This window comes from Gopherus flavomarginatus, chromosome 3 (genome assembly GCF_025201925.1).
Source record: "Gopherus flavomarginatus isolate rGopFla2 chromosome 3, rGopFla2.mat.asm, whole genome shotgun sequence".
Lineage (NCBI taxonomy): Eukaryota > Metazoa > Chordata > Testudines > Testudinidae > Gopherus > Gopherus flavomarginatus.
Window position 1 is genome coordinate 165735414 of NC_066619.1, and position 22036 is coordinate 165757449.

The 22036-nt window shown below is 40.1% G+C and overlaps 1 protein-coding gene across 1 annotated transcript in view; it reads left to right on the forward strand.

The window, feature by feature from the left end:
- GRID2 (glutamate ionotropic receptor delta type subunit 2) overlaps nt 1-22036 on the forward strand; it is a 1109147-nt gene that overhangs the window by 1084020 nt on the left and 3091 nt on the right. Inside the window, exon 15 of the mRNA XM_050944015.1 lies at nt 17490-17730. Coding sequence (XP_050799972.1) covers nt 17490-17730 — 241 coding nt within the window. The remainder of the gene's footprint in view (nt 1-17489; nt 17731-22036) is intronic.

Genomic DNA, 22036 nt, shown 5'->3' on the forward strand with positions numbered 1-22036 from the left:
TATTCCTGACTTTACTACTGACACTGATGGTGTGACCTTGGGCAAGTCACTTAACATTCTGCACCTCAGTTTCCTCATCTGTAAAATGAAGACGATAATATATTTATTAATGAAATGACTTTCAAAAATATGCTTTTCAATAGCTCACAAGGCTAATCCCTGAATGTTGTCTTAGGCTAAGATGACTTGCTTATATATTTGCTCCTGTAATGGGGAAGAGGTGATGGTTTTGATTGATACCAGTTAATGTGTTTTCATAAATAACTATTTTATATTTCAGAGTGCACTGTTTAATTCCTCACATTTCCCCCCTGGAAGTTCTCAGCATAGTTCAGTTTCCAGCCGTTTCAGGGGTGGAACTCATGTGGCATTATTTATTGAAACTTTCAGTGAAAAGGACAGTGATTTACTGTGCATCTTCTCATGCCTCTGTGAATTTGCAGCACAGTGACAGAACCATTCAGTTCAAGCCTAATTCTCCATCTGACACAGAATTAGGAACAAGTAAACAGGCCGCGTTAAAATAAGAACCGCTTCATATCTTTCCTACTCAGCAACAAATGACTATCTACCCTTTGAACATAACCTGAATTTTCATCTTCAAGACTTGAGAATTTGGGATTAGGAACCTCTTCCCTTCCCTTCCCTCCTCTCTCCCTCCCGCCCCCGCACCCAGACACACACACACACACCGTTTCTTCCACCAGATAGGCATGGGGGACATTTCAATACAGCCCTAATGCCCTCCCACCAAACCCAGGACCATGCCCACTACGTCCTCAATGCTTTGCCCTAAAGCTCTTGACTTTCAGCTTAGTGGAACCTGCTGTATGTTGGGATCCCCCAAGTCCCTCTTCCACTCAGTTCCCAAAGAAATTCGTCACTCAGGTACCTTTATACGGCATACAGCAACACTATTCCCAAGCTGCTCAGGCTTGAACGTGGGTGGATGCAGGCTACATCACAAATCCAAAGTTACGCTACAAAACTTTTCTTTGTTTACATCTTTATTAACACCTGCGTTCCTGACTATACGTTGCATCACATGCTTCACAATTGGCCTGGTTTCTTTTCAGGAACCAGCCCTGTACTGCATGCTCTGTCCATATGCTGTTCATGAATAACACACACTCTCCATTTATCTGGTTCACTGTCCCTAATACCAGAGTGTTCCTGCTTACCTGAGCTAGCCTGATTCCAGCCTAATGCTTGTTATGCTCTTATTTACAACTTAATTTTCCATTCACCTTCCCAGTGATGCCCACTGAGGTATGAAGTTTATCTTATGTCAAGTTACTTATGTCAAACTAGATCTACACTGTGGGGCCTCAGCACCTCTGGTAGCCTCTCCCATGGGAACCAGTTGCTGCTGAATCCAAACTGTATTCTTTGAAACATGCAATGTACTTTGATATCCAAATTAATTGACTGACAGCAGGATGCAGGAGATAGTATCCTCTAAGTTCCTTTGCTGGGACTGGTTTCTTCCTAACTCAGAAAAGGAATTGCAGCAGGGGTTGAATATGGTCTCAGGCCTATAACCTTAAAAAAGGATCTGCATAAGTCCTCTGGATAAGCTTCTATGCTTTTCCCTACTTATCCAAACTGTGTCTCATTGCCAAACCTTTTGATGCTGACCCACAGCCATGAAGGATGTAAATGAGAATTTCCCTAGGCAGCCATTAGCACAATTTAGCTAAATGCCATTAGTTTGGAGGGGAGTAAATATAGCATTGTGTGTGTGTTAAATGTCCTATTTCAGTATTTATTTTTTGCCATAGGATAGCTGGGATGAATTGAATGGATATAGTTTTCCCTTGGTAAGGACACCCCTGCTACACAGCATAAAAGGAACATTCTTTTCTGCCAGAGCTAATGAGATACACTACTGTGCTATGACATGGCATTGTGTAACTATGTCGAAAACAGAGCCCTGCGGTTTGTTGGGAGGCCTTTGTAGGAGAGAGGAGGAAAGGAAAGGGGAGAAAAGGTTCTGTTACTACAGGAAAGGCTGAGCCAGGGAATCATCCTCTGAGTTTTGAAGGGTCAAAATTGCACAGCTAGAAGAGACATTAACCTTAGATGAACAGGAATATCAGAAAGGAGCTGTGGAAATGGAGACAAATGAGTCCCTTGTTGGCCTGTATGACTAGTCGGAGTACTTCCTCTAGGATGTTCCCCTGTAATTACAGATGTAGCTGGCCAAACTGTAATACACCCTCAGGATATAAACAATGTATGCTCTCAGTGCTACATAGCTATATGTTCCTCTGGTATCCCATTCTCCTGAGTTGACTAGAATTTTTATTTAGTAGGAATTGGATAGTGACTAGTGGGTAATTGGGGGCACCAGCCATGGGAAACTAAATGCTGATATTGGCCCAAAGTGTTGTTTACTCTTATTAACAGAACATAAGAAACCCATTCAGTTTCATAAGATAGACAATCATGATGAAGTTATCCAATGCAGGATAGAAATCAAACATCGTTATGGGAAGGCAAGGCAATCAGTAAATTTTGCCAGGAAATGACAAAATTATTTATAATTCTTTCTGGAATTAAAAAAAAATACATTCAGAGTGTATTATTGCTCTATCAGGACTTGTCTAATTCTCTAATTTAAATGACAGTATTCCTTTACGTACTTGCCATTTGCAGTGTCTGTAACATATGTTTTTGTTAAAACTTAAATGTAATTATGTGGCACGGTAACGTGAGGTATTAGATGTGGAGAGTGTGTGTGTTTGGGGTAGGGACAGTATGAAGTAAACATATTCAACTGCTGTAAATTATCATAGTTACAGTTGCTTCCATGGAACCCTGACAACTTAGTCCAGCTGAGCATCTGCCCAGTAGTCCTAGACTGAAAGCCCTGGAGAGTGAAGTCTTCTGCATAACCACAGGGCAGGTAAAGTGTGCGGATCAGCAGTGCAAGTTTCTTCACGTGGCCCTACGAATGAGTCTGAAATCTGACCTGGATGGACCAAATCTCAGGGAAAGTAGTTAATTTTCAAGGCTCATTCAGTTGTTGGCCTCTGTACTTAGACTGCCAACTAAGGGACCACTTATGCTAATGGCTTTATTTGATGTATATATGTATCCATTAGAAGCTTGACTGAGACGGCCCACCCACTTCACAAAGAACATCAGACTCCCTCAGAAAGTAACAATTTTGAACAATATCAACCGAGGCTAGATCTGAAAGGGTTATCTGTGAAAATGAAAGGCTCCATATCGTACAAGCAATCCCCTGAGCCATCCAGTCCTTCCTGGAAGTGCATTAAATAGCTGAGTCTGGATTGTACTGTATTGCATTGTTCCTAGTCCCAAATACTGAGAGTCTCAATTCAATTTATACAATGATTATTCATTAAGATTTAGAAAGGGCCAAAACAATTGATTATGCAAAGTTTGGAAGATAAAAATATGGGTTAGCTTCCCACAGCTCTTATATACATAGAGATTCCTGTTGTAACAGAATAGACACTCAGTCCTTCTGCAGATTATCAGGATTGAATAGTACTCAGTTTTTATCCAGCCACTTCTGTTATTGAAATCTACAGTAATATCATCCAGTGAGTAAACATTTTGATGCTTAAAGTTCTTACTCCTATTGTACAAAGAAGTTCACAGCGCTTCAGGAGAGGCACAGCAGTGGAATAAGATATTAGTTATTAATTTTTGACTGCAAGTAGTTAGCAGTGTTTCAGTGCCATTTTTATTCATCTTTGTTTTACTTTTTGTAGCTTTATTGATGGATTGGTGTATTGATCATTTTTCATCTTTTAGACAGCAGTGGTCAACAAAGGTTTGGTCTTCTGATGACTACAGAATCAGGAATATTGTTATCAGTATAATTAAAATGAGAGACCCTAAAAGCACATGAGAAAAAACTATCATTTACCACAAATCCCTTTTATTAACAAATTCACTAAGCAGATAAACAATCCCACAAACACTAAAATACAATAGCAGATAGAGAGAGAGCAAAGCGTTAAGCCCTATGAACGTGTCATCGCTTACATTTCATATCTTCTGCTCGGGGACCCTGGCATTTTACTCGTTTTCATCCTCAGGATCATCTTCGTCGTCATCACCCGCAGTTGTCATTCTGACATCTCCCCATTCCTTCCCGCCCAACACACAGAACAGCCAACACTTTTTATCCTGAGTTACGCTTACACCTACTAAGGCTCGTATCCGATGTATAAGGCTGTTTACCTGTTACTTGCACTTCCAAATGCTATGAATTTTACGATGCCCCAATTCTCATAGGCTACTCCTTAGTTCCCCTTACTCTCATTAACATATACGTTAATGAGTTACCATAGCAATTTGAGGTTTTTACAGAATCCCCTGAAATGCTTCTATCAGGCATTTTGTGGGATGAACTGGTACACTGCAGCATATTATGCAGTCTATTGCTGCACAATTTCCAGAACATCAGCACTTATACACATCTTCTACAGTAATCTTACACTTTACTGGTACAGGGTTATCTCTCGATCAAAGCTATGGGTTCTCTTACTTATATACCACACACACACCAGTGATACATAGCTCTAGTTCTATATCCTGTGCTGTAATCCTATTTATACTTTGCCACTTAAACCTACAACTCAAATCTGATCTATTACTCGTACATTAATCGCATAGTTATGCAGTATATAAGTAGCTACATGTTGATAGTCACATGAGTGCGTTGAAAGAGAGTCTATCCTTTAAAAATGCATTGGTAAGTTCCTTTGTCTAAATTCTGTAGAATCCTCCCTACGTAGGGTAGGCAGTCTGGCATGTTAAAGTGAATAGATACATTATCTGAGGTAATAGATAAGTCTCATTAAGAAGATGAAATAGACTAATTCCTAGCGAATCTCCCCATGCAGGAGAAAAACTTAAATTGTAAAGTGAAGAAGTAGCATGTCAATTATCCCTTATGCATAGACTTGGTTTGGTATGCCAAGCAGGCAGTCTTGCTACCACATTATACTACATAACATTTTCTTTTATCATTTCCATTTATATCCAGGGCAAGTCAAAGAGTCTGAATACATGTCAAGGTTAGCGGTAGCAAATGTTATAATCCTACATTTCTCTCAGGTGAGCTTGTCGGATATGCCCTGGAAACAAAAGTGTTCAGGACCAGCATTAGGCCAACGCTGATGCCTCTCATAGTGCAGTCCCTTTGTTACTCATTCATCTCTCATCTCACACCTATTGTATGATGTGTGCTGACTGTACAGTGTGGATAAGATTTTGCTAACTACAAGAGCACTCAGTGAAAGGAATTCAGTTTCTAATAAATATCTGAATTCCTTTTTGGAGCCTATAACAATAGACTATGTTGCTTGCCCAAAACAGCAGCATTATTACATAGCAGGTCTCTCATTAATTTTCTAGACAGTTTTTAGGGGTCTTGGGGTTCAGTACATAAAAGATTAGCTTCTTTACTCAGGGTTCAGGCAGAAGTTTCAAAACCCATAAACATACAAGCAGTGAGCTGGTATTCATCTGGGCAGCTCCCATTGTCTTTAATGTGAGCCATGGAGTTAAAACCCCTTGTGATGCTTTTAAAATGGCAAGTGTCAGACTTGGAAATGTATTAATATGATTTGAGCTTTGGAATGTTTATCCACTTATTTTCCCCTATTTTTGAAATGTTGTCTACTGATTTTTCCATGTTTGTGCTGTCTTTATTTAGTTTCTTTTTAAACAACTGGACAAACAGGTTGCTGAAAAACTTATGGGAGAAACAGCCATCTTATATTCATATTATTATTTTGTTTGCATACAATGTGCAGATGTAGAATATGTATCTCATATATCAAATACATGTGTGCAGTCCTAATTTTGAGGTTGCAGAATAAGCTAATGAAGCTGATAAGCTCATGAGGTTTGCTGCCACTGCTCTATATTTTGTTTCCAATAATGCGAGCCTGGATAGTTTTGTATAAGAACGAGGCTTTGCATTGCCTGAAGCATGACTCCAAGCAAAGATGATCATATCCAGATTCTCACACTAAAATGAAAGATTTTTTTTTCTCTACCCTATAACCCAAATATCACACTATGCTCCAGGATGACACTGACATTTTAAAAGATCACTGAAAGTGTTCTCCTTCTAATTGCAATTATACCCTCTGTCTCCATGGGAGGCATTGTCTAGTCCTTTTTTAGCTCTCTTGCATCTTTCTAGCTTGCTTTCATTATGCTTATCTCTCCATTTGCAGACCAACTTTCATATTATGAAAGATGATGTCTGCCATTTCTGTAATGAGTGTTTGTCTTTTACAGCCAGCATAAACATATCAAAACTAAAGTTCACTAGTCACCACAACTCTTAAGCTCCATTCTGTTGCTAATTTGATTTTGCAAGCAATTGCTTCTCAGTGAGTGGATGATGACTTTGCACTCTTTCCATAGAAGGTCAGCTTCTGTGAACTCCTCGTTTATTGACCTTTTTCACATCTTTTTTAAAAGACGGCCTAAAACACATTAACTAGAGCTTACTCCTTATGTTCCAGTTTAACTTATCCAGTGTGAACAGTGTCTGAACAGGGTATGCAGTGTCATGATTTGAGAGAGAGAGAAATAGTAAATTGCTACGAATAACTGTAATTTTTATAAAACAGTAAAATCCAAACATGCTCACCAACAAATGGAGTCCTAAAAACAAACAGTGAAGCATCTGTCGACCTGTTTGGTTCATTGCCAGTACTGATCCCTAGAGTAATAGATAATTGGTGTTTGACACTGTAGACAACATTGTTTAGGGTGGGATTTCTGAAAAGGCGTCTAAGGAGTACCTGTGCCTGAAAGAGCCCATTTAATACTTATATAGTACAAGCATCCTCTGCTATTCTTACACATGGAACACTAACATCTCCGTTACAGCCTAACATATAGAGTTGGATTTTCAAGTGTGCTCACTGTTGGCCTACCCTCCCTTTGAAGTTAATGGCAAAACTCCCACTGACTTCAATGGCAGCAGAGTTAGACCAGCACGGAGTGCTTTAGAAAATTCCATGCATAGCCTACAGTAAGGATAGCCGTTTTTTTAAAAATCTTAGTTTCATTCTACACTGAACGGTAATTGTGTTTAAATGGTAACACAGAGCTCCATGAATGTTACGTGTGGTGTTGATTCTTCATCAAATTTACTTAGTTTATGAATAAAAGATGACTTTTTCTAACTGCCAGCCCTGAAATTGCAACCCAGTATCTGAGAATCAAGCTAGATTCTTTCCTTCACATGCATCTTTACTAGTAATAAAGATACTGGCAGGCCAAATTGTGGCCTTGGGTTATGCTTGTGTAATCATATTGTCTCCATATTATGCCCTGAGTGAAACGTGCATCAGCTCTTTAACTTTTAGTATTGCATAGGTTTCACTTTAGAAAATAGTTTTGACACAGTGGGATTATCTGGATAATTCAAGGACGTAATTTGGCCTCTATTATCTTTTTTTAATGATGATGATGCATGAGAACTTCACTGACCTTTGGATTCCAAAGTTGAGTTTCTGGGGCTTGGCAGTCATAGAAAGACCATCTCTGTTTCTAAACTAAGCAAACTATATATAGATTCAGTGACATGGAATCCCGCTTTACTGTCTATTTAGAGTACAGCCATACCTAGATGCCCTGATTCTCCATTCACTCATATTTTACATTAGTGTAATGCCACTGACTTTGATGGAATTACTTTGATTTGCACTGGTAAAAGTGAGAGGGGACTCAGTCCCTAAGTGTTCATCTGATATGTGTGGTCCTGCATTACTGTACATTTTTTAGCTAACTTTCTAAGTGAATCTGGAATACCACATAAAGAATAATTGTGATGCTAGTAGAGTGTGGAAACCTGATCTACCTTTCCTTAAAGCTAAGCCAAATCAGAAAACATTTATTTGTTTTGGTACCATTAGTTCTATATTGTAAGTGACTTACCATAACTAATTCATTCCATGTTTACTATAATAGCACTGAGCTTAATGAACTCATGATATTTATGTAGCTCTCTTGGGGACATCAGTAGGTGTTTCATTGTAATTTAGGATTTGTAAAAAGATGCTAATACTTCTCTCCTCATTTTCCTCTGGGCTGGAAATAGAGATAAATGCAAGGTTAAAGGCTGATTAGGTTCAGCTGAACACTTTCCTTATTAAAAGTATGCAGACCTTGAAAGACTTAATTTTTCTTTTACTCTAACTCTCAGAATTGTAGCATATCAGAACCATGCAGCCAGTGTAAAACTGTTCTAGAACACTATCCTGTGTTTAATGTAATAATATAATTAGTGCATCATTTTATTAACGTGGATGACACCTTATTATGGATTTACATTATGTATTTATCTGTTTTAGGAGGAAAAAATCTAGGGCCAGATCCTCCTCTGACACACCTCAGTGTAGCTAATTTACATGAAGTGAGGATCCATTTGCCCAGTGTTATATACTCTGAGGCCAATGACTTATTGCTGAGCAAAACAGAAAGGCAATTAAGTTATTTGTTTTATAACACAAGTTTGATAAGCAACCCTTTATTTTTAATTCTGAAAAATAAGGTCCATATTTTATTATTTCATTTTTCTATCCAAGTCAGAGAATGAGATGTTTGTTCTCAGTTTTGTAGGTCAAAATCCTCCGGGGCACCAGCGCTACCCTTAGTCACCCTTCTCTTCCTCCTGATTCTGCCACCTTTCTTTGCTCCAGGATTGAGGAACAAGTTAGAGCAGCCTAAGGGATGCTCTACATTGTTGTTTGAGAACACATTGCTTTGGTCACACCACTTACCCTGGAAGGGAATGGAGTTCAGAAAGGGTGGCATAGCACTGGCTATGAATTCCCTCACATCTAGGGAATCCTCAGCTTCTCCCTTACAGCAGCTGTCACAATTCAGGGGCAAATTGTACCTGTGATCATTCCCCTAGTGGCCCCTGTGGGCACTCCCTCCAAGTGTCAGGCCTCAATCTGCCATTTTTCCAGCATGCAACTCCACAGTTCACCCCAATTTACACTGGATCATGAGGCTACAACACCTATTCCAACCATCCAGTCATGGCAACAGAGCCATCAGTGCACCCCTCAGATGACAGATTGCACCATCTTCACCTCTCTTTGAATAGAACCCCATACCTCTACCTTTCTGACTGGATTCTGGGGTGGCGCTCCCCTGTTTCCAACTGTATTACCATGACAGGCCCAAGTGTAAGAAAGTTTCCTCTGTGAGTCTGTGATCAGCAGTTAATTAAAGTGACTCAAAAAGACTTATTCCAAACAAACACTGTGTGCCCAAAGGTACTGACAGTCTTTTCATATCTGGTCTCATCCAAACATTTTCCTTTCCTTGCAAGTTTTAGTAGTTTCCATCTAGTTCAGCTACCTCCACCTCTGGTCTGAGAGAGACATAACCTAAGAACAGCCATAGTAGGTCAGACCAATGTACAGCTAGCCCAGTATCCTATCTTCCGACAGTGTATGATGCCAGGTGCTTCAGAGGGAATGAACAGAACAAGCTGTCATCAAGTGAACTATCCTCTGTCATCCACTCTCTGCTTCTGGCAATCAGAGGCTAAGTACACCCAGAGCATGGGGTTGCATCCCTGGCTATCTTGGATAATAGTCATTGATGGACCTATCCTTCATGAATGCATGTAGTTCATTTTTAAACTCCATTATAATTCTGGCCTTGGCAACATCGCCTGGCAATGAGTTCCATAGGTTGACTGTGCATTGTGTGAAAAAGTACTTCTTTTGTTTGTTTTTAAAACCGCTGTCTGTTAATTTCATTGGGTGACCTCAGTTCTTGTGTTATATGAAGAAGTAAATAACACTTCCTTATTCACTTGCTCCACACCAGTCACCATTTTACAGATTTCTAACATATCCCCTGTTAGTCACCTCTTTTTTGAGATTGAAAAGTCCCAGTCTTTTTAATCTCTCTTCATACGGAAGCTGTTTCATAACCTCAATCATTTTTGTTGCCCTTTTCTGTGCCTTTTCCAATTCTAATATATCTATTTTTGAGATGGGGGTGACCAGAACTGCCCACAGTATTCAAGGTGAGGGCATACCATGAATTTATATAGTAGCATTACATTTTCTGTCTTCTTATCTATCCCTTTCCTAATGGTTCCTAACATTGTTAGCTTTTTTGACTGCCACTGCACATTGAGCAGATGTTTTCAGAGAAGTGTCCACAGTGATGCCAAGATCTTTCTTGAATGGTAACAGCTAATTTAGATCCCATCAGACTCTGCACTTCTCCCTCTGAGCTCTTGTCCACTCCGACTTTCTTCCTCTCTGGACCAGGGTCTTAAATGATTTAGTGCTCTCTTGATCCTAGGCTTAGGCCTGGAAGAAATTAACCTCCTATTCTGGTTAGAGCCACGCAGGTGGGCATTTCCCATTTAAATAGCTCCCCCATTGTTTCCTTAGGGACCCTGGGTATTCTATTTGGAGGTACCTTATCTTTGTCATTGTTTTGTTTCTTGTTCATCTTCCCCCTAACCGCCTCCTTTGATTTAACTCCGTGCAATCAGGCAAGATAATTTCTAACAGGTAACTGAATGCATATGATATTCATAACAATAATACAGATAACGCCATCATTCTTTACAGCAGCTTTAAGCCACTCCTGGGCGTCTAGAGCAGTACAGAGGGGAGTTACCATGGGCCAATGTCTGGCGAATGAGGACATTTGTGGTCACTCAGAAGGTTCAGGTAGTTGATGGTGTCACATCACTTTTTGTCATGGAACAAAAATGACCAAAATAATTTTATTACAGCAGAGCATGATTGCTGTCTGAGTTCCGACTGGTTGAGAGTATCTACTTTCATTATCTTTCCATCTAGGTATTGATATGGTCCTCATCACTGTAGTAAGTGAAAGACTCACAGTTATGAACAATTTTAGCTTTACAATGCCCCTGTGGGGTAGGAAAGTGGTGTTATCCACATTTTACAAATGGGGACCATCAAGAGTAGTGGCCAGATTGCATAAAAGCTCAGTACTCACAATCAAGGCCCGATTCTCATAAGAACTTAGCTATGTTTTAATTGCCAAAATAAGTGCCTAGCTGCTTTTTTTGGAAATCTGGTCCCAACTGCTGCTGCTCAGTTCTTGAAAATGTGTACCCTTGTGACTTGCCCCAGGTCATACATGAAGTTTGTGGTGGAGCTGGGGACTGAACACAGATCTTGAGTCCTAGTATCTTAACCATAAGACCATCATTTTCCTCATTATGCTAAGCAGCTAATGCTCTAGTAATCTAAAGCTCTCCCATCCCTGCTACAGATGGGTAAAGACTTTCATAATGTTAATTTGGAGACTACGAGCAACCTGAGTTCTAGCACTTGCTTGCGGCTTTTGTTTTCAGTGAAAGAAGCATTCAGCAGAAGTATTTCCTCCAGTTAACACGTTTTGGTACACAAGAGGCTGGCGTTCAGTATCGCATGCCATCTCAAACCATCTAGGAAAACAGCTCCTGACCCCACTGTAAATGTAGCGTTGCGTCTCTCTCTAGATTTAGTCATCTATAACGCAGAAGGAACAAATGCAAAAGCGAGATCTGAAAATGGCACTCTCCCAGTTGTTTTAATTTTTGTAATAATACTTTGCAATCCTACTATCATTTTTTCTTTGGGAATCTCAAAGCAGTAATTGTCTTCCAACAAATCTGTAAGGTAGGTAGTATTATTGGGAACCTACTTCTGTCCCATTGTCTTCAGCTGGAGAATGGTTGGGCTCTGTAGTAATCTTAAAGAATGGTACACTGAAGTACAGAGAGGTTTAAAGGAGGGTAGCAGAGTGGGAAACAGTCACCTCTCCAACATGCCTACTCTAATTACTAGATTTCACTCCCTGCCCAATAAAATTTGTGATGTAGCATTAGGTGCTATAAAGCCAGGGTAATACAGAAACAAAAGAATTCAATATATACTTTATATATTTGGGGGATAGTTTTTACATCATTACTTTGAAAAATGTTAGAATACAGCTTACCTGCTAAAGAAAAATATTTTAAGATCCAGAGTCTATCAATAACCAAGTTTTAAAGGTCATGTTTTTCAGTCAAGCAAGATTACTGCAGTTCAACTTTCCAGACTTTGTCTTTAATGCCAAGCTTCCTAATATTGTAATACATCAGGACAGATGAAAATCATGCAGCCTAGCTATAGACTTCCAACTATTCCTACAGACTTCTGGCTAGTGTTGGTTCATTGTAATATTATTCTATTCTGACACTGCAGTATCCACAGAGCAAAGTACTAATGGAAAAGTTCACTTGTAAACAGTTTGATGCTGTTTCAGAAGCCCAAAGTCAACCGTAGTGGACATCATGTTTTCATGTTCCATTGAGGAAGTGAATGCAGTCTATTATAACTAATTATTAAATATAAAAATCAAACATTAAAATTATTAAAATCCATGTTTACAGCCTGGAATTATTAGTATAGTTCATATGCCCAGAACAGTAATTGCGGCAGAAGTGTGTAATTTTGTGCACACACTGCCATCTTGTGGAATGTTTGCACACCACAAAATCATATTGGTGCCTATAGGTTCGACATAATATCCTTCACATAATAAATTCAGAGATTGTAAGTCTGGAAGGGACCTCAAGAGGTCATAGAGTCCAGTCCCCATCTTACTAGCTTCCAGGGGATTCCAATTAAAGAACATTTTTCATGTTCAAAAATCTCTAAAGTAATAATTCCAGAGCTACAGAAACATTTGGCAATATTCACAAATCTCATAACGTAGTGGCTATTCTTTTGGGTCCAAATCTTGATTCTATTGGTGTCAATGACGAAGTACCCACTAAGTCCAGTAGGACCAGGATCTGGCCTTTTGTCTTTTTAAAGTTAATACATTTGATCAAGTTACCATTGATGCTCCAATAATTTCCCTTAATGTATATCCATTTCAACTGCACTTTTACATGAATTTTTAATGAGCTTTCTTCATTTCTACACTTGCTGTATAAAGTTGTATAATTGGTATTCCTAGTTTTTGCTTACATTTTTTATGATTTCCTTAAAACGATTAACCTTATACATGATTGCTCATCAATTAAAATCATTACCAGGGATACAATTAGGAATGAACTGCTGTCTTACAGAACAAGCTAAAGTTTGATATTTGTTGCAAATTTCTATTGTTTAAAAAGATGTCTTGTATAATCAGGAATTATACTGATAAATAGAAAATAATTTAATTAATGAGAATAGCACATTCATTCCAGATGTTTGTCTATTACCAACTGAATAAAAGGAAGAAAATAGCATTGCTTAGGGCTTAAAGCTGCGATTGAGGAAAAAACAGTCAGCCCCATACTGTTTTTCCATTACTGGTTTATGTATCTGGCATATAGTAATTCACAAAGATAAAAGTACAAAGGCCAAAATGATGAAACTTAGATGCTGAAAGTTAGACCCCTAAATCCATGTATAGGGACCTATATAGAAGTGATCTGATTGTCAAGAGATGCTGAATCTGACTATATTTTGACTCACATGCCCAAACAAATGCTAACCAGATACTGAATGTAAGTGCAGCGAGAACTAAAATCATGGACAAATGTGGCCCCAACCCTTATGTGCCACTCTAGCACATAAGGGCTATACATGTAACACAGCTGGCTGGGAGAGAATTCCCTCACTGCTGGAGCAGCATAGGGGTGATGTATGCAGTCCCTCCCCTTCAAAGCTCCCCGTATGGATGTGTCAGAACAGGAAATAGTGTCTCCATGGTATTAAGCACTTCAGAGATTCTTGGCTGCTCCAGGCAGCCATACCCCTATAGTAACACAAGGGATAAGACTGCTGTAAATTAGAGCTGCCTCCTAGCTAACTCAGAATCCAGACAAAGCAAACATGGCTTAAAGCCACAATTGACCTCCCTCTCCCAGGCTACACCTTTGGTGTTGGGCCCCCAGAGGAGCAGCACAGAATGTGTCCCGCTACTGTATCATTAAACGTAAAGGAATATAAACAAGATGATTCTTGTATCTTCTGAGGTACCTCTGCTGATTTCTAGCTGGAAATTCCTCTGTTACCTCAGGGCCCTGAAAAGAGACCAATTCCTTTTCCTAAAACTCTGGGACCCATTAATGTGGGTTGGACCTCCAGAGTGACTACTTCAGGTGCATAGAGACATTAACTCACTGCTCAGGAAAATGCTCCTACATTGGATGCTGAAAACTCAGTCTAGAGTCATTGCTGGGATTTAACATCCACACCCCTCAGAAAAGAAAATAACCTACTACTAGTTCCAGGGAAAGGCACATAGTTATAGGTCCACTTTTGGAAGACACTGAAGGATTTGTATATGCTGAAACAAAGTTTCAGTAACTTCACTGGCACGATAAAGTGCCTGGCATTGGCATGTTGAAAAAAATCAAAATAATCTGCATATGGGACACATTGTAAAGCACTGCTAAGTTAAACTTGTGATGCTTCCTAGGGCTACCCACAGTTGTGAGGCCCCATCTCCACCACCAGCCTTTAGGATAAGGAAGTCTTGTCTGTCTGTCATGAATCAGCTCCCAGAAACCACAAGCCTCTGACAGCACAAGCGCTACCTTCCAGGTCTCTACAGTCCTTGCTCTCCCTCTCTACAGGTTAGCTATAGCCCCACACCAACCCCCAAGTCCTCAAAGCATTCCCTGTAGTGTCCATCCCCTTATCCTCTTTCATGAAGCAAACTTGCTGTCCATTTATTTCCTAGGTGAAGGATGCCAGGTTGTCATCTTAGTCACACAAATATACTAGCACAAACCTGTAAACAACCAGACAGATGAACGTTTCTTGTTTGATTGAAAATCTGTTTTTCACCTTTGCTGGCGACCAGTCCCTAGGCACAGATTTTAAGAACTGTGATACAGTAAGGCCAGAGGGCAGCAAGAAAGTGATAGATGGGAGATACATAAGTCTGAGGATGATCAGAGCCTTATTCCCTGAGGACTGAGGAGAGGTTACTACAGGTTAATTAGAGCACCTGGAGCCAATTAAGGCCCTGCCAGAGACCTAGTAAAAAACCCTCCTTCAGTCAGACAGAGAGGGGGAAGGAGAGCTGACCTTAGTTTGAAGGAGTACTGTTGTTAACCAGAGGAGAAGAGTACCAGGGGGACTCCGCAGGCAGAGAGGACTGAGAGAAACTCTGCCCAAGAGGGCAAAAAGCCCGTGAAGCTGACGGGGCTGGGACCCGGAGTAGAGGACAAGCCAGATCCCTTTCCCTGCTCCCTTTCTCTTTCCCACCAAGGCACTAATGGAGCTCTCAAAACTGCCCAAGAACTTGGGCAAAAGGCAGCACATGACCCATCACATGAAGAAAAAGCATGGGACCCACCATAATAGCGCTGGCCATCTGCTTCAGAACATAATTTTCAGTGCATATATGTAACTCCTTGCACAATATCCATATATGCATTTTGTGATTATATTGATGACCATTGTGGCACTGGCTTTGATTTAAGACACCCTCTCATGAACTAGAATGTACATACCAGACCCAAGAGATCCCTATAACCCCTATGCACCCCCTCTGTGCCCTAATGCCAGTTAGCCCTAAGAAGTTTCTGGGCCACATGATACAATGTCCATTTTGTTTTATTGTATTATTAGAGGCTTCAGTTGGACTGTTGTGCATAGAGCATTTGCAGAATTAGGCCTATATGTTTTTTCTTTTTGATTTTGTACTAAAAAGAAAAAATCTTTCTTGATGTAATGCCTGGTTTTGAATGAGAAAGTTCCAGCACTTTGCGTGTGTGTATGTGCTTTTGTTTTTTGCATAGTGTTTTTCAAATGACCATGCAACTGATTGGCTTTCCTACCAACATTACTAAGAAACACAGATCATTTGTGTAAGGGGGGAAAATTCCATTTTTTTATCAGTTTTTAAAAATGTAATTACTGAATTATTTATTTTGGTTAATTAAAGGTTCATTTGGATCAATAAACACACAAAAGATCCTCTCAAAATAAATGTCTCCCTTTTCAATTCACATCTCTCTTTCCATGGAAGGCCTTGCAAAATATATGTAACTTATCCAGTAAATCCATAGTCTTTTAGAGCAGGGGTCTCAAACACGTGGTCCGTGGGGTTTTTTCTTGCAGCCCACCAAGCTCCTCACCCCATCCCCCGTACCCTATCCACCTCCTCCCAGCGCACCATGTCCCCGCTACTCCACCTACCTCCTACCACTTTTCTGCCACCAAACAGCTGTTCGGCAGTGTTTAGGACTTTTGAGGAGGGAGGAGCAGGGACAAGGCGTGCTCAGGGGAGGAGGCAGAGAAGAGTTGGGGCCGGGATTTGGGGAAGGGATTGGAATAGGACAGTGGTCCACAACCTTTTTGGCTGGCGGGCGCCAGCCGAACAACCACTGTGGTGGTGGAGCACCCGCCAAAATGCCACTGAATTTTGGTGGCGACGCCTCTCGATGACACCGCTTGCCGTTGACAAGCGACGTCATGGAGAGGCATCCCCGCCGAAATTCGGGAGCAACGCCTCTCGATGACATCACTTGTCGATGGCAAGCGGCGTCGCCAAGAGGCATCCCCGCTGAAATGCCGCTGAAATTCGGCAGCATTTCAGCAGATGCTCTCCTGGGGGCCAGGACACGTTAGGGACCACTGGAATAGAGGCAGTGAGGGGGCGGAGTTGGGGCAGGCATTTGGGGGAAGGGGTTAGAATGGGGGCAGGGAAGGGGTGGAAAGAGACAAGACAGAGGTCGGGCCTCATGGAAGGTGTCAGTGATGTGTGCCTCGGGCCAATGTACTAGTTCTCATGTGGCCCTCATCATGATTTGAGTTTGAGACCCCTGTTTTAAAGCAAGGGTAGGAGAAAAGACCCTTCCTTGAAAGTCCCCTGCCACCAGCCACTTCCCATTTAACAGGAGTGGAGGTGTGTGAACTCAAGATCCTTAACTGATTGCAGTTGCCACAGTCTCGCTCAGGGAGGAGAGGCTCTCACTAAGGCAATGTGGACCCAAACTGCTAAGAACAGTCTTCAGTGGAATATTAAATGAACCTTCCAAACTAACTTTCCCTTTTTGAGTTAAATTTGCTAGGGCACAGTCTGGCATTGTTCTTGCTTTGCAAAGCAAATTGTTTCTTTTCAAACTAATAAAGCCCAAAATATTTCTCTGTATGTAACAAGCCCAAATTACAGAAATTGGCTAGCAAGAAAAAGAAATATGCTATTCTGTATTTGAAATGCAATCAGAAATACACATAACTTCCAATGAGGGTAATTAAAAGAAGAAAAATAAATACAGAGGGTGGGCACCATGCCCAGTATTCCAGCCAAGAAACTTCCTCTTCGGGCTTATTAGTCATCCCTTGTGAACTCATCTGTTTTGCCATCCACGTGCATAGGATGGAATAGTGGTATGGTCATGTTCTCTACCACTTCTCTGCTTTCAGTTGTGCAAATGTAAGCTTCAGTTGTCATTGACATAACCGGTGATTCTGTACTTTCTCCCCAAGGATTTTAGAACTTCAGCAAAATGGAGACATGGATATACTGAAGCATAAATGGTGGCCAAAGAATGGTCAGTGTGACCTATACTCATCAGTGGATACCAAACAGAAAGGAGGCGCCCTGGACATAAAGAGCTTTGCAGGGGTGTTTTGCATCCTGGCTGCTGGGATTGTCCTCTCCTGTTTCATTGCAATGCTGGAAACATGGTGGAATAAAAGGAAAGGCTCCCGGGTTCCATCAAAAGAGGTATAGGACCCTTTCATTTACTGTGGAATATCTTCATGCTATCTGCATACTGTTGTCTTGAATTTATAGCAGTAAAGGGGGAAGGGAAACATAGGTTCTGAAATAATTCCACAGCTTTCTGATTTGTAAGATGAGCAAGGTCACTGAAAACCTGTATTGTGAAATCTGACTCTCTTTTTTAGAAGAGCCAGAAAGAAATGAAAAAAGAAAATAAATTCTATATATTGGTAGTGTGTGGCAGGGAGCTGTTCTCAATGGAACACAAGAATTAGTAGTAGAATATTATGTTAGTAATACATCAGTAATTAGTACATTAGGCCTGCTATTGTGGATCAGCTCCAGGTATTGCCAATGAGTTTGAAAGGTCTCTTTCACTCCGGCATTCAAAACATGCCCCCCAAATGCGATAGCTCAGATTTTCAGAAACAGGTTACCAAAGCTAAACTACTAAATCCATATTTAGGCTCCTAAATGAACTTCGTATGATTTCTGGAGGTGCAGAGGACCTGCACTCCTATTTGCTTCTGTTCTCAATATCTACCCGAAGTCAATGCTCAGCCCTTTGGAAAACCAGGCCAGATTTTTTAGAAACCTGAAAATGGACAGCCATTTTTTAACATCTTGGTTAGGGAATTCTAAAATGCCGAGGACAGACCACTGATTTTAGGGAGAGATACGCCATTTTATAGCAATCCAGGATGCTTGACAAGTTACAGTGCATCACCACCAATTACACTTTTTCTATCTACATAGCCATAGACATCTGTTGTAGGATATTGCTTTAAGTTTGTGTATGATGGTTTTGCCATTATCTGCAATTTCCCCAGTATTGTGCCTGCCAGTCTTATGCTGTATAATCAGAAATAATTACACTCACTCATTACAGCACTGATCTTTGAATTTTTAAAACCTTTTGCTTACTGTTTTGGTTCTGAGATTTTTATTTTTTTTAAACTTCTGGCAAGTACTGTTGTTAAAAAGGAAAACTCTCTCTTCTCTTTAAACTGGGTTCTTCTGAAATAGGAAACTCTCAGTTAAAACCAGTAAATACTTATATAGCAAAATATACCAAATTGTCACTTAGCCCAAACTTTCAGAAACTTCACAATGATACTTAGTGTGTGTGTGCATGTGTGTATTTCAAATAATATAAGTCAGGAAATTCAAAGTTATCATTGCCTCAGCTGCTATAAGTTGGCCTCCTTGTACTTTTTAATATTGTTTACTGGCTTGCTCTTAAATTTATGTCTTAAAGTTGATGTGAAACGCTTGACTCAAACTGAATTAAGTATGAAAATAAGAGCTGAATGTCCCCATTATCCCATCTATGAGGCTCATTCAAAGAATTACATTTTAACTAACATTCTTGACATTCATTTTAGCTTCCATGAAATCCATTGCCTCTTCCAGGCCACTAGTCCAGAATTAGGGGTCATGCTGGGACAGTTTGTGGTCAGCAAGCCAGCTCTTTTTTGCTGATGGCTGCCATCTTGTGCTCCAGAATCCAAGCATTTATGCTGAAAAATAATTGTCCTATGGTTGCAAAAATATGGTTGACAGTCGTAAACCAGAAGTAACCCATTCAATGATGTCTGCCTGAGTCTACAGACGGCTTTAAACAAAAGCTCTGAGAACTCTCCCCATTAATCTGAATGGAATGTTGACTCTAAAGCCTGATGATAATTTAAATGTGAACACTGCTGAATATTTCACTACTCATCAAAACACAAGAGAGAGAAAAAAGAATGACCATATTATGGAGATATGCACAATCTTACTGTGAGTGCAGAGGTTGGGTTGTGGGCAGAGCCAGAAAGAATACTACTTATTTATTTTTTCCAGTCTGACCCTATTTATAGCAGAAGAATCAGCAGCAATATTGGAGAGCCCTTTAGGGGCTCAGCTAAGTCACAGGTGTGACTGTGTGAAATCTTTTAACTGAAATATTTTTGGTGAAATATGCAGATTAAGCAACATTGAGATTTTACAAATTAACTTCATCTAATAGTTTCAGTGCTTAAAAAAAAAAAAAACCTTGACATTTTCAAAATGAAACATTTTGATTCCAAACAACTTTTAAAATAAAATTAAGGGAAATTTTGAAATGAGAAGTCAAAAATGTTCAAAGATGGTAAACAGCAAAACAAAATGTTTCAATTTTTTTGAAAATAATTTTTTTTTGAATCACCAAAAAATTTGAAAGATGTTGTTCGAGGTTCAATCCAAAGATTTTTTTCCATTTATTAGAATTGGCAGCAGACCAAAAAAATTATTCACCTAGCTCAAGTTTCAGTATTTCCTCAGCGATGTAATTTTAAACATTTGCTTGATTGCTATTTTAAATTTTAGTAGTATAAAAGTTATTTTATAAATTTCAAAGTTAGAAAAAGAGGAGACTTTAAACAGTGCCACAGTGGCAAAGTCATGATTTATGCACTATGACTGAGCCTCTGAGTATCAGTCTGGACTCTCCGTGGCCTTTGTTACCATAGCACGTGAGCACCTCCTCATTATTTAAGAACAGACAATCTTTCTCCATCTTCTTCCTCGGCCTATAGGAGAAATAGTTTGATTAGTATCATTGGTTTTATTTTTGGTTCGGTGGGTGTGGTGTATGTCTACGGACCGGTCTGTGCATGCATAAATTATAGAGGGAAAGTCAATCCCACATTTAGTTGTCTCAATAGTGAGGTCTGTGGTACTTTTTTATCTCTTTGGGGAGTGAGTTCCATAGGCTTAGGCTATAGCACAAGCTCAGGGACCCTCCCACCTCGCAGGGTCCTAGAGCCTGGTCTCCAGCAGAAGCCTGGAAGTCTACACTAGAATTAAACAGTCCCTTAGCCCAAGCCCTGTGAGCCTGAGTCAGCTGGCATGGGCCAGCAGCGGGTGTCTAATTGCAGTGTAGACATACCCTTAGAGTCTCACAACTGTCACAGTAGGTCCTGGTCAAAGAAGGAAAAGTGGTCTCTCAAGTACCAAGGACCATGAATAACAGAACGCAGACCTTGAACTGGACTCAGCATTCAGTACAGAGAGATTTGGTGACCAGTGTGCTAAGCAGATGGGCTGTCACATGTTTACTATGTGGATCTTTTTCAGGGGGCCTGGGTTCATTCCTAGACACAGTGATCTAAATCTCACTGACACTGGAGTCTTTCCAGTGACCTTTGAATCACACCTACAATTAGTTGCAGTAATCAAGCCTGCAAGTCAAAAATGAACCACTATGGCCCATGCTGTTGTTATTTCCAGTATCTCTGACATCCTAGAACGATGCATTGTGATATTTCTCTATTTGATCTGGAAGAGTCAGTTGATTTCATGGAAACGAAAGTGAATTTTTAGAAGGTTAGTTAAAATTTCATTCTGTGATGAATAAGCTCTACAGCCTGATTAGTGGGGACATTCCTTGCATATGTGAGTTATGCTTTGCAGTTCATTATTAATAAATGTGGCCTACAGGTGATTTACAGTTACTTTGGGGCCCATAGCTTTGTCACTTTTTACTTTTGTGCATTTAAATTCTCTGCTATAACACTGGCATAACATTTTTTAATTGGTTTCAGAGTAGCAGCCATGTTAATCTGTATCTGCAAAAAGAATAGGAGTACTTGTGGCACTTTAGAGACTAACAAATTTATTTGAGCATAAGCTGTCGTTGGCTACAGCTCACTTCTTCGGATGTTAGTCTCTAAGACCAAGTAGAGAAGTATCACAATGCATCATTCTAGGATGTCAGAGATACCAGAAACGCATCCGAAGAAGTGAGCTGTAGCCCACGAAAGCTTATGCTCAAATAAATTTGTTAGTCTCTAAGGTGCCACAAGTACTCCTATTTTTTTAATTGAATTCCTTTGGGCTAGTTTAAGGAAGAAAAAGGGCAAGGATAGGAGGGTGTGATCACACACCAAAGTAAGTACAATGGACCTCATTCTCCTTTTACCTGCACCAGTGTGATTCCACTGGAGTCAGTGGAGTTGCTCCACTGTAACTAGGAGGAGAATCAAAGCCACTCTTGGGATTAAAATTAAAAACCATCTTGTGTATCCTCTTCTGGTACATTGCAAATGAGCCACCAGTAACTCCCCCCTCCCCCAAATAAATGGTTTGGAAGTTCAGCTTTATTCTATTTCAGCTAATAAAAAGAAAAATCAATCTCAGCCTGGCCAGAATTAAGGCTGATGAAGAGGCTTTTACTATTCTTCTAAGGCTCCCATGTGAAGCTCACATTTAGTCATCAGTATGGAGTTCAAGAAAAGCTGGTATCACCCCAGCTATCTGAGTTTACACTTCATTATATGAAGCT